At 37.8% G+C, this 14,804-nt stretch overlaps 1 protein-coding gene across 1 annotated transcript; it reads left to right on the top strand.

Moving 5' to 3' along the window:
* Positions 1-9,966: 9,966 nt before the first annotated feature.
* Positions 9,967-12,189, top strand: LOC131166486 (scarecrow-like protein 33). Its single transcript, XM_058125088.1, has one exon. The coding sequence runs from the start codon at positions 9,967-9,969 to the stop codon at positions 12,187-12,189; it is 2,223 nt and encodes a 740-aa protein (XP_057981071.1).
* Positions 12,190-14,804: the final 2,615 nt, after the last annotated feature.

The raw sequence follows: 14,804 nt of genomic DNA, 5'->3' as shown, positions 1-14,804 counted from the left end.
ATGTACAGCTATTAGGTCTCATAATTTGATGGCCCCCACAAAAGACCCCTCTCTAAGTTGAGATATGTTCTACTTTTAAGAATAAAATCTTTCTCCTAGACAATCCAATGATTAAAGTTTAAAGCTTTTATGTCCAAAGTCACGAGTACATGAAAGTCTCTCTTTTGAACTTTGGAAAGGAATAAGAATTGACATGGAATGAGAACTCGGATATCTTCAATTTTGTAGGACCGAGGGTGCCTCCAACATAATTTTTTTTTAAAATAGTTATCGGAAGAAAAAATTATTTAATTAGGATAATGAGGCCTTTGACAATAGTGTTGCCTAAGCACAGAGGAGTGACTCTCTGAATAATTTCTCTTCCTATTGAATCCTTTAAAATATATAAATCGAAGGAGGAGTGTTAGGGTGTGGCTCGTATTGGAGTCGGCAGCCGCACCACCCAACAACAATAGTTGACGCTGGAAACCGACAACCACTAAACAGCTGCCTACCATGTTGAATTTGCAGCCACCGTGTTTGACTTTCCCCCCTCCTATATGTGTATATATATGTGTGTAATTGTGTGTGGCAAGATAGTGAGTTGTGTGTGTGTGGGCAGCAGAGAGCTGTGTGTGTGTGGGCCGAGAGCTGTGTATGTTGTAAGAGGCATGACTGTGTTGTGTGACGCAGTGAATCTTTGTAGAGAGAGAGAGAGAGAGTGGAGTTGAGGGCAGTATCCTCCTCCTCCTCCTTGTAATTCTTTCGATTATAGTAGATTGTGTGTGCTCTTGTAGATGTAGGTCACAATAGACAAAACCACATAAATTTGGTCTTGTATTACTTTTGTTTATTTTGCTTATGCGATTGTTGCTCGTAGATCAATTCCCAACAAATGGTATTTGAGCTTTGTTGGAGCAAAATTGCCAGATCGGAACAAAATTCCCAGATTGGAGCCTCTGCTCAGTAGCTCAAAAGTCAGTTTTGAGACCACCACAACGTTCCTCTTGCTGAGACGAAGCCAACGATGGTAACCAGAGTTTGAACAAAGCTCAGTCGAAGCTGAACGTGCTCACACGGGCCAACGACGGAAATACTGCGTCGCCACGTGTTCTCACGCGCCAGTAGGAGATCGGAGGGTGGGATCACACGCTACCATGTGCCGGCGCACAAACGACATGCGTATGGAGGTTGAAGACGCTGATGTGAGCACCACATCAGCGCTGAGTCAGCAGACACGTCAGTAGGTCCACGACCACATCAGTGCTGAGTCAGCTGCACAGTCAGCAGCCACATCAGTGAGGGACCTACGCCACCTCAACAATCAGGACAGTGCCACATCAGAAGTTGGGACCCACATATACGTCAATAGGTAGACCCCACTAGAGGTGGGCCCTAGTGCCACTTTAGCATGGTGGACCCCGCAAAAGGTGGGCCCCAGTGCCATGTCAGTAAGTGGGCCCCTTAGAAGGTGGCCTAGTGCTAGTGCCACGTCAGTAGGTGGGCCCGACCATGTCAGCATACAGCCTCAAGTAACGGCATCACTAATGACATCAAGAATATTTCGTAAGTCAAAGGAACATTCCGTTAAGTTTGACCAAAAGTTTGATTAGGCTTTTCGGAGCCATTTTGGGTCGGTTTTTTGAACGACTTGAACCATTTCTAAGGTTTTTGGTTGTTTTGAAGCCATTGGTAGTGTCCATTTTGTGAGATTCGAAGCAGAATGACAGGTGTTGGTACTTTAAAGTTTGAGGTGGAGAAGTTTGATGGGCGGAACAACTTTAGTTTGTGGCAGAGCACGGTGAAGGATATTTTGGTTCATCAAGGCTTGATCAAGCCATTGATCGGGAAAAAGTCAGATGATTTCAAAGATGATGATTGGAGCGAATTGGAGATGAAGACGGTCAGCACAACCCGATTGTGTTTGGCAAATGAAGTCAAATATTTGGTGTTAGACGAAACCTCACCAATGGAGCTCTAGAAGAAATTGGAGCAAAGGTATATGTCAAAGTCCCTTACCAATAAGTTGTTTCTGAAGAAGAAACTTTATCAATTCCAAATGAACGAGGGAAGCAATCTTTTTGATCACATAAATGATTATAATAAGATTTTGTCCCAGTTGTTGAGCCTCGACATAAAAATTGATGAAGAGGATAAGGCGCTTCTACTTTTGTCATCTCCACCTGTAGAGACCCAAAAAATTATAGTAATTAAATAATAAAAGGAAGGAGAGGAAAGGAAAATTCCAAAGGGGACTTAGCAAGGTCTTGTCGACGAGTGCAGAGTGTTCATCGATGAGAAGCCTTCTTGGGCATGTAGACGTGGACACGTGTCTCGTCAACGACAATTTACCGAGAGATTTATTCTCAGGGCCTGAATTTAATCAACGAGGGCAAAGTGTTCGTCGATGAACCTCCCTCTTGGTCTCGTCGACGAGGCTCCTCGATGAGAATACGTGGACAACACTCTATATAAGGCCAAAAACATACTTTCTGCGAGGGTTTCACATGCATAACTTTCTCTCTCTCTATCTCTCTCTAAAAATTTGTCTCCCTTTCCATCTCTCTAGATTTTCGGCTTCGTTCTTCGCCGGTTCGACGATCGGAAGCCACCACGCTACTCCTGGGAAGATTCTTTACAAGTCTGCTGGAGTAGATTGTTGGTTAGGTCAACTTGGGTACCATCCCAAAATTTGAGTAAGTTGGTTATTTTAAGTTTTATAAGGTATTTTGTATTTCTAGACTGAGAAAAATGTATTAGGTAAGATACTACTGGAGTTTTGTGGGGAAAATGTGAATCTCAGGGTGTTGAGTTAGGAACACACACAGTAGCAAGTTTGGTTAATTTTGTGGGCTTCTCAATAAGTCAGGTAAGAGGATAAATTAAGTCAGCATTTTCATGAAATTATTTATTATTATACAACATTTATTTTCAGAATTTACGTATGATATAATACAATGTTTGGGAATACTGTTGTTGAACAGGGAAATGAATTTTATACATTTTAGCAGAAAACATGGTTTCAGTTCAGATTTTATATTTAGAATAATATTCACATTTGTGTGGCATGAGTATGATTTTCCATGAAAATTATGTTATATCGAAATATTATGATTTCTCAAAATAAGCATGTATTAGTTTTCAGAAAAACCATAAAAACAGTACAGGAACTATGGTTTTTAATTAATACGTTAACAGTATAGAAATATCATGATTCAGTATGTTATGTTTTATATCAGCGCAGATGCCGTGATTTATATGATATGATATGCCGGCGCAGATGCCATGATTTATGATATGCCGACGTAAATGCCGTGATTTGTATTATGATATGCCAGCATAGATGTCGTGATTTATGTCGGCGTAGATGTCGTAAATATGTATGTTATGTCAAGATTCAAGAAAATATGATCATGTTAGATATTTCTATGAAATATGAAACAGTTATGTAGCAGTATTATGAAATGTATTATATATTATTAGAACCTGGATGGTTTAGTTTAGTTTCATGAAACACGGTACTGTAGCTATATGTTCAAGATTATGTTTATATTAATGCTACCACACATCTCAGATAGAGTGTAGGAGATGGCAGTCAATGTGGCTTTATGGTAGTGCAGGTGTTCATCTGTCAATTCGGACTAGGAGGGGCAAACACATCGTACTCACAGACTTATGTTGACTTTGCGTGGTCGGCCAACCATTGCTAGGTCCTGCCTTCGGGCTGCACAACCCTGTCATGTGGGGGGGGTAAGACATGACACCAGCTAACTATCCATCTTGGGTATTATTTCTGTATTGTATAGTTATATAAGATGATTTATATGTATATAAATTTAGTATGTTATATTATGTTATTTCAAATCATGTTTTATTCAGAAACTATACAGGCAGTTTTACATGTTATACAATTAAGTACAATTCTGATCATGTCACGATAATACTCATGTTGCCACACACTGATGTTAGTTTATCTCCCTTACTGAGAGGTGTCTCACCCCAGCATTATAAACATTTTAGGAAATCTAGGTAGGAGGGCGGATATAACTCCGTAGTAGTAGAGGTTGACCGAGCTACACTATTAGAAAGGTAAGTAGTTGAGTTAGGGTCAGATGGGTTTTTGGATTGGGACCCTAGGATACTTTTTGGACTTTTTGTGGATGATTGTATATATATATATGTCAGACTCAATAGAACTCTGGTATTGTGTTTGATGTGGTATGGCATGTAGGTAATATGATGCTAAAAGTTGACATTAGCAAAGCGTATGATCGAGTGGAGTGACATGTGGTAGATCAAATTTTCCATGCTCTTGGTTTTCCAGATTATTTTTGTAAGTTGATTCAGAATTGTATTTCTACTACATGGTTTTATGTTAGGATGCATGACACTAACAGGGGTTTCTTCAAGTCAAAAAGGGGTTTAAGGTAGGGGGATTCGTTGTCCCCGTATATTTTCATCATCCTGGAAGAAGTTCTTTCTAAATTAATTCAAAAGAAGATGACTAAGAAGCAGATTTTACCGTTTACGTATCTGACTGGTGCACCTATTATATTGCATTTAATGTGCGTTGATGATATTGTGATTTTTGCTAATACTGGTAAAAAATCTATTAGTCGGTTAATGGAGGCGATCAAGGAGTATAAAAGCTGGACTGCCTAAAGGGTGAATAAAGATAAATCAACTATTTTTTCTCAAAGAAGTTGGGTGCTCAGAGGAAGGGAGAAATTCTACAAGAGATTGGTTTTAATGAAGGTAAATTTCCTTTTACGTATCTGGGAGTGCCGATCATGGATAGTAAATTGAAGGATTGTCATTTTGACCATTTAATTCAAAAAATCAGTAAGAAAATTGAGGGCTGGAAAAGTAGATTGTTGTCTCAAGGAGGTGGTCTAGTTTTGTTGAGACATGTACTTTTGAGCATGTCACTGCATCTGTTAGCTGTTCTAAATACCCCGAAGCTAGTGATAGATACAATGTATGTTTGCCTTTTTTTTCTGGGGATTTAAGAGAGGGAAATAAAAAATGAAATGGAGGGCTTGGAAGAAATTGTGTGTTCCTGTGTAGAAGGGGGACATAGGAGTAAGAGACATTTCGGAAGTGCAACGATCGTTGTTTATGAAGTTTGGTTGACAGTTATTAACACAAAATTCTTTATGGACTAGATTTTTTTAAAGTTAAATATGTTAAAGGAGGACATATTGCGCTTTGTAAGCCACATGGATTGGATTCTTCTTTTTGAAGGAAAATTCTGCTGTGTATGCCTAAGTTGTTAAGTAAATCTAAGTAGAAGGTTAAAGAGGAAGATGTAAAATTGTGGTATGATAAGTTTCTGAATTTGAGACCTTTGTTTTCAAAATTTTCAGATGGTGCACATTCACATATCAGATTAAAAGATTTGGTTATTAATAATATGTGGGATGTGGAAAATTTGCAAAGGATTCTAGGTTTTAATAAAGCGAAAGAAGTGATGGAAAGAGTTGGGAAACTTAGAAAATCTTTGGACATCCTACTATGGCTCCTAGAAAAGAATGGTTGCTTTAATACAAAGTCGGCATGGGATGCTATCAGAATTAGAGCTCCAAAGTTTGATTGAGCAAAGTGGGTTTAGAACAAATGGTTACCGAAGAAAATTGTTATATGTATGTGGAAGGCTACTTTTGAGTGCTTAAGCGTTGATGAAAAGGTGAGAAGGGTGGGGGTATCACTTGCTTTGCTTCAACATGTGATTGTTGTGAGATGAGACAATCAGAAGATATGGAACATGTTTTGAATAAGGGAGATCTTGCTGCTGATGTATGGAGGAGGGTTTTGGTGGAGGTAGGTATACCGTTCCTTAGGCACCAAAGTTGAAAAAAGAGAGTCTAAATGTGGTTTAATAGGGCTTCCAGATACTCTCAACTGGAAACATTGATGGGTTTGATTCCTTATTTAGTAGTTTGGAGGTTGTGGTGAAAGAGATGTGAGGCTAAAATGGAGGGAAAATTGGAGAGTAGTACAGATGTGTGACTGTCCATTAAGAAATGGGTGGGGGTTTTGAGTGAGAACATGACAGTTATGGCTCATTTAAATGATGCCGATGTTCTGATTTTGAAGAATCTGGAGGTGCATATTGTGAATAAAAAGAATAAAGCTATGCAAGTTGTGAGATGGCTAAAACCGAGGCAAGGGAGGTTGAAACTAAATTTGGATGGGAGCAGCTTGGGGAACCCAGGGCCGGTGGGTGGTGGTGGCATCCTTAGAGACAATACAAGTTCATTTATTTTTGATTTTTCAAAATATTTTGGTTCATGTTCTAATAATGAAGCTGAATTCAGAGCGGTGATGGAAGGAATAAAACTTTGCCAACAATTGGGTCATACCGGTATTGACATTGAATGTGATTCGAATATTGTAGTAAATTGGATAAGATCTAGTAAATGCTCTGTATGGTATTTGTGGGATTTTTGGGAGCAGCTTATTGGTGTATTGGAAGGAGTAGATTTTTCTATAAATCATTTCTATAGAGAAGGGAATAAAGTGGCAGATGCATTGGCTCAACAATGTGCCATGGGGAGGAATAGTTTGTTTACAAATAGTAGTCAACTTCTTAGAGTTATCAAAGGTTTATATATATTGGATAAGATAGGTACGACTTATATGAGGTATGTTTAGTTGGTTTCCTTTTGATATTAGTATAGTTTTCTTCTTTTGTTTGGTTTGATGCATGAGGTGTTTTTTATTTGTTTATTATGTAAGCCCCAAGTGTCCTTTTGTTTCCACAGTATTCCTTCGCCATAAGTGAGGGTTATTAATAAAATTAAGAAAGGAGGTGTCGTCCTCTTTTACTAAAAAAAAAATATATATATATGTAATTTATGTTATCAGCTGTTTAGGTATCAAAGATGTATGACAGGTATATTCCCTGTTTCCATGGGTTCGAGTCGATTATGATTAGTTAAGTTTTAGCAGATTATCAGGGTCATTATATATGCTATTATGTGGAAAAAAAAAATAGCGAAAATAGGCAGGTCATTTCAGTTTGGTATCAGAACCTAGGTTGCTAGGTTCTATAGATTCTAGAGTGCAGCGGAAATAATACCAGAGTATAGGAAAAATATTTGAGGTTGTTGACTCTATGAGTCCAATCCGGTTTTGATAATGACAAATCACTTGGTATTTGATCCGTGCATTGAGATTGTGAACAAGGACAATATTTAGCATGCATGAAAAGATAATAAGTCATGAAAGTCATGAAGATTAAAGCATACACATCTTGGAAATACATATCTTGGCACAATCCGTGGAACTCAAAGAATACAAGAATGAAGATGCAAGCAATAAGTTCAAGAACGTCATGGGAGTGGGTACTTAGAACTAATGTATTTACATTTCATATGATTTAATTTGAGGCTCAACATATACCCTAGAATGACCTTAGCACTCGTGCATTTCATGAACATCATTAGGGGATAGCTATGGACTTAGATATATTTTCAAAACCTCAGAAAATATTTTTATAAAAGAGTCAAGAAAGAAAGTAAAGCAGATTTTTAAACTAGGAAGAAAAAATCCAGGAAATAGTCACTTCGGTAGACCAAACTCAACGTTCAGTCGCCTGAAGTTGCAACTTTAGAAGACCGAAGTTAAGCTCAGCCGTCTGAAGAATTTCTTCAGAAGACCGAAGATTAAGTTCAGTCGCCTGAAGAATTTATGGTGAAACATAGAACCTGGTAGAAGCACCTCAGAAGATTGAACTCAGACTTCGATCGTCTGAACCCGACACTTCAGAAGACTAAACCCCAACTTCAGTTATCTGACCCTGTGTCGAGGTTAATTTTTTGAAGCTCTAAGGAACTTCAGTCGTCTGGACCTTTAACCTCAGTTATCTGGACCTTTAACCTCAGTCATCTGAACCTATGGGAAAGTTTAAAAATCTAATTTTTAATGAAAGAACATGCGAACTATTTTTTGATCCAACGGTTGAGATTTATCCTAAGAGCAAAATGCTTATTTATACATCATCTAAACCCTAGTGCTGAAGCTAAGACTTTTGGAAGAAAAAAGAACATCTTTTTGAAAGAGAATTGAGAAACTTGAACATATTGCTATACGATTGCCTGCACTCTAGCTCATACTCATCAAGCTTGGGCAAATCAACTCAAAAAAACAAAGGGATTTCCTATACGCTTCTTGATTTCTATTTGGTATTAAGGTTTGGTAAATCGATTTATTAATTTCAAGAGTTTCTCATCTCATCATCTGTTATTGAATATCATTAGAGAAATTGATCTTGAGTGTTCATATATATATATATAGAGATTGTTTTGACAAGATCATTACTTGAGAAAGTTTTTCTTTTGCCATTGATTAAATAGTTATCATTGAAGTGTGTCCTTAGTTAAAGACTTGATATTTTGGATACTTCAAAATCATTTGATCAAATATCCTTAGAAGTTCATAACTATATATATATTAAGTTGCATATTATAGAGATCATATTGTGATTGAAAACTTGAGAGAAATATTGTTGTGACAAAGTGTGTTTCAAATCTTTGCAATCTTCAAAGCTGTTTATGTATTCAAAGATTTTACCTAAATTCTCCAAAGCGTTGACTTATATAAATATTTTTGGGAGATTTGATAAAAGGGAAATTTAGTGAATCATATTCTTGCATATAACGATTATATCGTTACATACATACTGAGCTTCAAGTTTCAATTGTATTAGGAATTTCAATTGTACTCACTAGCTTTTTTAGAAGTAACATTGAGTGTTTTGCAGATTTGATATTATATTGTAATTAAGGTTTGGGTTGTGAACCGGGTTTGAGGAAAGAACTGTATCTCTTGTAAGCAGCGGATTAGGAGGAAACTGTACCTCTTGTAAGTAGCGGATATAAGGGAAACTCCGTCCCAATTTGAGGAGCAGAGATTTTAGTGAAATTCTTGAGTGGGTTGCTCAAGGCGAGGACATAGGCCGAGTTGGCTAAACCTCGTAAAAACTGTGTTTGCCTTCTCTATTCCCTTACTCTTTTTACTTTCCGCACTACATTTTATTACTTGTATTTCATGTGTGTTTGTTAAGCCTATTTTGTCTTGGGTACAACCATATATATAAGCATCCCATCCTCCACTCAATTTTTTTAATGTAAGACAAACTTACAAGTGGAATTCTCAAATATATATATATATATATATATATATGTTGGTGTATTTTAATATTATTATATTATTATTATATTACAATATTATTATTTTGGAAAAGAATATGTACCTTGGATTGGGTTATGGTCATTCATTCATGTATTTCATAAATGCATAAGATTAATTATATGAACGTACCTTGAATTTAGGGTTGTATCTACTTAATATATACACAACTTATTTATTTAGTACATGGAAAATGAAGGGTCATTTTGTGCCTATAAATAGACCATTTTTTGTGGAGCTTTGGACTCCTTCGTTTGTATAGAATTGGAGAGAGTCATACGATTTAAATCGGATTGTTGTATCCTTGCGGAGATAAGTCTTGAGGAGTTCTACTGCACCAGTTCGTGGGCTAAGCTAATAAATTGCAGAGGGTTTGAATCTCCTTAAAGAAAGTGAAATATTCGTGTCTTAGTCTATTTGTGAATTGTGTTTATATTTATTATTTTATTTGTGTTTAATTTTAATGCTTTATTTTTTTATTTTATTAAATTTCCTAACAATATATATATATTTTCTCACATATGTAGTCCGCACATTGCTTCAACATCTAGTTTTCTTCTCAATCTATAGATTCATAGGTACGTGCACGTTGAATATAGATCAATTAGTACTTACGACTAGTGTGTATTTGTTTTGTTGTTTCTTGTCGCTGGATTAATGCTGATGATGGGTGATAATGCATGAAGATCGAGACCATTAGAGGAAAGGCTGTGAAATCAGGAATGTTTCATTGAAGTTGATATTTTTAGGATTTGGGCGTTCTTCTTTCAATTCAGACTAGTTTTCACAGAACAAATGGCCATGGATCCAATGTTTAGAGGATATAATTATGCCATCAATGGAGGCAAACTCATTGATGATGCTCTGTCGGTTTTCTCAGACTTAAATCTTGCTAATGGGTTTGAACTTGAATATAGCTTCCCAGATAACCCCCTTCTGGATCCTCCTCTGCTTCCATTTAATCCAAGCTTTGGTAATTTAGTCCCAAGTAGTGTGATCTGCCATGAGAGGAGAGACTTGTATAGCGAGGATTGTGATCTTAATGATGCAACGCTCAACTATATTAGCCAGATTCTTATGGAAGAAGACACGGAAGCGAGGAAAGGTGTGTTAGAGGTGTCTCCTGAAGCGCTTCAAGCTGCCGAGAAATCCTTCTATGAGGTTCTTGGGGAGAAGTACCCTCCTTCGCTCAATCACCCTCACACGTCCTCTCTTGGGCAAAATGCTGAATGTCCAGACAAAAACTGTAATGGGAGTTATGGGGAATGCGATAATAATGGCTGCAATGGCAGTAGTGACTTCAGAGTTCCCAGGGGGGACTACAATTTTAGTGAATATAGGTCCTGTTATAAGCAGAATGTTCCTGTGGACTTTACTTCACAGGGTAGTGGGCTTAATATTGTAGATGGGTTTGTGGATTCTTCAGTAAGTAGCCCAAGTGTTCCTGCTAATTTTAGTCAGATAAACTCTGTCCTGCAATTTAGTAGAGAGGCTGATGAAGCGAGCAAGTTCCTTCCAAATGACGGTTGTTTGTTTGCTAATTTAAAGAGTTGTGCGTTGTTCGCTAATGATGAAATGGAAAAAACTAGAAATGTGGATGTGGTGGTGGAGGTTGGATTGAGGGGAAAGAAGAATACTTATCTGGAGGATGTGGAGTTGGATTCAGGAAGAAGTACCAAGCAATCGGCTGTTTATACTGAATCAACTGTGAGATCAGACGTGTTTGATATGATGTTGTTGTGTATTAGAGAAAAAGGTGAATCTGCGATTCGTGAAGCCTCGCATAATGAAGCAAGAAAAAATGGCCAGCAGAATGATCAGTTAAAAGGATCCAATGGTGGGAAGGGGCGTGGTAAGAAACAGGGAGTTAAGAGGGATTTGGTGGATTTGAAAGCTCTTCTAACCCGTTGTGCACAAGCTGTTGCAGCGGATCATCGAACAACTGCAAACGAGCTACTGATGCAGATCAGATTGCATTCATTTCCTAATGGAGACTCTATGCAGAGATTGGCTAGCTATTTTGCCGATGCTCTTGAGGCACGCTTGGCTGGCTCTGGATATCAGAGCCGCAGTGCCATTGTCGCCAGGCGAACACAGACTCTGGATATCTTGAAAGCTCACTGTCTATTTCTTGCTGTCTGCCCATATAAGAAGCTTTCAAACCACTTTTCAAATAAGACAATTATGAATGCAGCTAAGAAAGCTACAAAGCTCCACATTGTTGATTTCGGTACTTCCTATGGGTTTCAATGGCCTTCCTTCATAGAACAGCTCTCATCTAGACCTGGTGGATCTCCGAAGCTTCGGATTACTGGGATTGATCTTCCCCAACCAGGTTTCAGGCCAGCAGAGAGGATTGAGGAGACTGGGAAACGCTTGGCGAATTATGCTGAGAGTTTTAATGTTCCTTTTGAGTTCAATGCCATAGCGAAAAAATGGGAAACAATTCAAATGGAAGATATCAAGATCAACGATGATGAAGTGCTCATTGTGAATTGTATGTTTCAGTTTAGATACCTTCTTGATGAGACAGTTATGTTGGAAAGTCCTAGGGATACGGTTCTGAAGCTAATCAGGAAGATGAATCCAGATGTTTTTGTGCACGGGATTACAAATGGTGCCTACAGTGTTCCTTTTTTTTTAACGCGATTTCGGGAGGCTCTCTCCACCTTTTCTATGAGTTTTGATTCATTTGAGAATACTTTGCCCCGTGAGAGTCCGGAGAGGATGTTGGTTGAGAAAGAAATACTTGGGAGGGAAATAATGAATGTGATTGCATGTGAGGGCTCAGAGAGGATTGAGAGGCCAGAGACCTATAAACAATGGCAGGTCCGTAATGTGAGAGCTGGGTTTAGGCAGCTCCCCCTGAACAAGGAGATTGTCAGGAAAGCAGCGGAGTGGGTGACATCTTCAGGCTATCACAAGGATTTTTTAGTTGAAGAGGATGATCAGTGGTTACTGCAGGGATGGAAGGGGAAAATTGTATTTGCTCTTTCTTCCTGGAAGCCTGCTCTTTAGTCCAATACAGGTACATGGTTCTCTTTTCAGCTTATTGAATATTGGTTCTGAGATTTTCACTCCGCACATTCAGTTTCAGCCGTTATGAAGTGTAGTGCACTTAGCTAGGTGTCCTTTGATGACTACTTGACAGATTTGTGTACTTAAATTTCCATCTTGAGTTTTTTCTGTTTTGTTCGGGTTAAGCATGTGGGTATTCAAATTGTGTATGTACTAGGTAGGTTTTTCATCCTCAGAAATCCAGGGTGGTCAGTTTATTTGGGGGGGAACTGACATCCTTCCCGCGCGCACACAGTTCCGGTGCTTTTCATATTTGATGATTTATTGTTTAGACTTCACTTCCCAACTCCCATTTCCAATGTGGGGTACCTTTGTGATCACGGGTTTCCAAGAAATTGAAACAGCCACTCTGCATAAAAATAGAGGTAAGACTGCATGCACTTTGATGACTGCGTGGCTCCGGAAAACCTTTCCATTTTTTTTTACTTTACTTCCCATTTCCTGTCAGAAAAGTGAAGCATTTCAATACTGGTATCTTCGGCAATTTAGGTGGGGGCTGGTTTTAACGTCATGTCTTTGTTTACATTATTAGGTCAATGATCTTGAATCAGTTTTAAAATCAGCGCATATATGATGGCAAACAATGTCCAAGGAATCAGTCACACGTAATCGGTCTCTATTTTTTTTCTTTATTCCCCATGGACGGTGTTATTCTGAGGGAATTACACAGGTTGACCACGTGTTTTTGATAGGCAGAGATGGTTGGAGTTTCATTTTTTACTTGAATATACGAGGATGATCAGAGGCAGTACCAATAGAAAGAGATATTTTATAGAACACTCAAACCTCAATCATAAGGTCAACTTTTAAATGTCTTTGGTTGAATTACTACTTATTTATGTGGAATACCGCATTTAAGTTTGTTGTATTCTTTGCATGTGATGTTTGAAATTTCTTTGTGAGGTTTAACATTAAAACATGTATGCAAGCATATATATATCCATACAATTGTAGTCAACTCTACGGGTTGGAATTTTTTAAAGTTGGCTTAAAAGTACTTTTTTTTTCAACAAAAATTTCAAATTTATTGATAACTATCACTTATGGCGGAGAAATACTGTGATTATAAACAGGACATATGAAATTTGTAAATAAACTATCAAAATCATCTTAGGCATCAAAATCAATACAAGCATATTAAAACCCGTACCATTATCCAACTAAAACAATTTGACTGGTTCCTAAAAAAGGGAAGGCAACAAAAAACAAGGATATTGTCTTATCAAACTCCCAAGTCTTAGGCTATAACCTTCAAAAATACATATTTTAGGCTCTTATGTCGTGATCAACTGGTGATTAAATTCATGGTTGAGAGAACATTCCAAAACTGAGTTTGAGAAGTCTCTTTGACTGCTCCAGTAATTACTGTATGCAGGAAAACCGGAATGGTTTCTATCTCCAACCTAAACTGATCATAATGGTGCACTGCAACCGGAGGCAAGTGGTGGGATGTTGGTTTCAGCTTGAGACCAACCCTAAGACATGGGCAAAACAGAGATGGAAATCCTCTGCAACTTCCAGTTCACAGAAAATGTCTTACAAATTTGTATTGCCCCTTCCTTTTCATGTAATATTTGAAATTTAATTATTTTGTGGAGTGCAACGCTTGCAAATTCTTCTTCTTCTTCTACTTCTTCTTCTTCTAAATATATGTGTAACAAATCTATATGCTGCTATTAGCTAAACAGGATCTTCGTCATCATGATCTTCACATACATGTATAATCTATAATGCGGAAAACGTAAAATATACATACCGAAATCGTTCATGACGTATACAAACCGCTAAGAACTGTTTCTATCGCTTAACCCCGATCTCTTTCTATATATCACCAAATGTATGGGTGTAGAAACTTGAACTTGGAAAATAAAGGAAATAAATAAGAAAAGAAGAAGGGAAAAATAAAAGGGGCAAAAAGCAGGATTTGTCGACGCAGCCCTTGATTTTGTCGACGAAGGTATTTCTGTGGTTTATCGACGAAATTCAAAGCATCGTCGACAAAGAGGTCCCGAACGATTGAAATTTCAGGCTTACACTTTGTCAACGAAGACACCAACTCATCGACAAAGGTGACCGGGTCAACGGTTTATAAAATGATTTTTGTGTTGCTTAATCATTAAGAAACTTATTTTTTTTACTCTCTCTCTCTCTTCGGTTTCTTCGTCGTTCGTCTCCCGAATCGATGATAGAAACTTACCATGAGGATCAGGGGGAAATTCTCTACAAGTCTAGTGAAGTAGATTCGTGAACGGGGTCTTTCCAAGCACCACTCCAAAACCAGGGTAAGTAAGTATTTTAGAGTTTTATTGTAGTTTTGGAGTACAGGGGGCTTAGGGAGCGTTTAATGAAAAGTATTATGTGGGTTGGGATGATTAATTTGGGGAAAAAATGCATTCCCGGGTTTTGAACTTTGAACACCGTAGGGCGTGGATTAAGGGAGTTAGAAGACTTTCTAGTAGGCCAGGTAAGGGGATTAAGTTAAGTCAGAAGTTTTATTTAAGTTGAACCTAATAAAATGCTATATATGTATATTTATGTTTTCAGTTGTTATTTCG

The sequence above is a fragment of the Malania oleifera genome, chromosome 10 (assembly GCF_029873635.1).
Source record: "Malania oleifera isolate guangnan ecotype guangnan chromosome 10, ASM2987363v1, whole genome shotgun sequence".
Taxonomy (NCBI): domain Eukaryota; kingdom Viridiplantae; phylum Streptophyta; class Magnoliopsida; order Santalales; family Ximeniaceae; genus Malania; species Malania oleifera.
The sequence above is the reverse complement of the archived record's forward strand: the minus strand, read 5'-3'. Positions and strand labels throughout refer to the sequence as shown.

Bases quoted from the DNA above. Each gene is read 5' to 3' on its own strand.
- LOC131166486 (XM_058125088.1), top strand. From the start codon at position 9,967: ATGGCCATGGATCCAATGTTTAGAGGATATAATTATGCCATCAATGGA.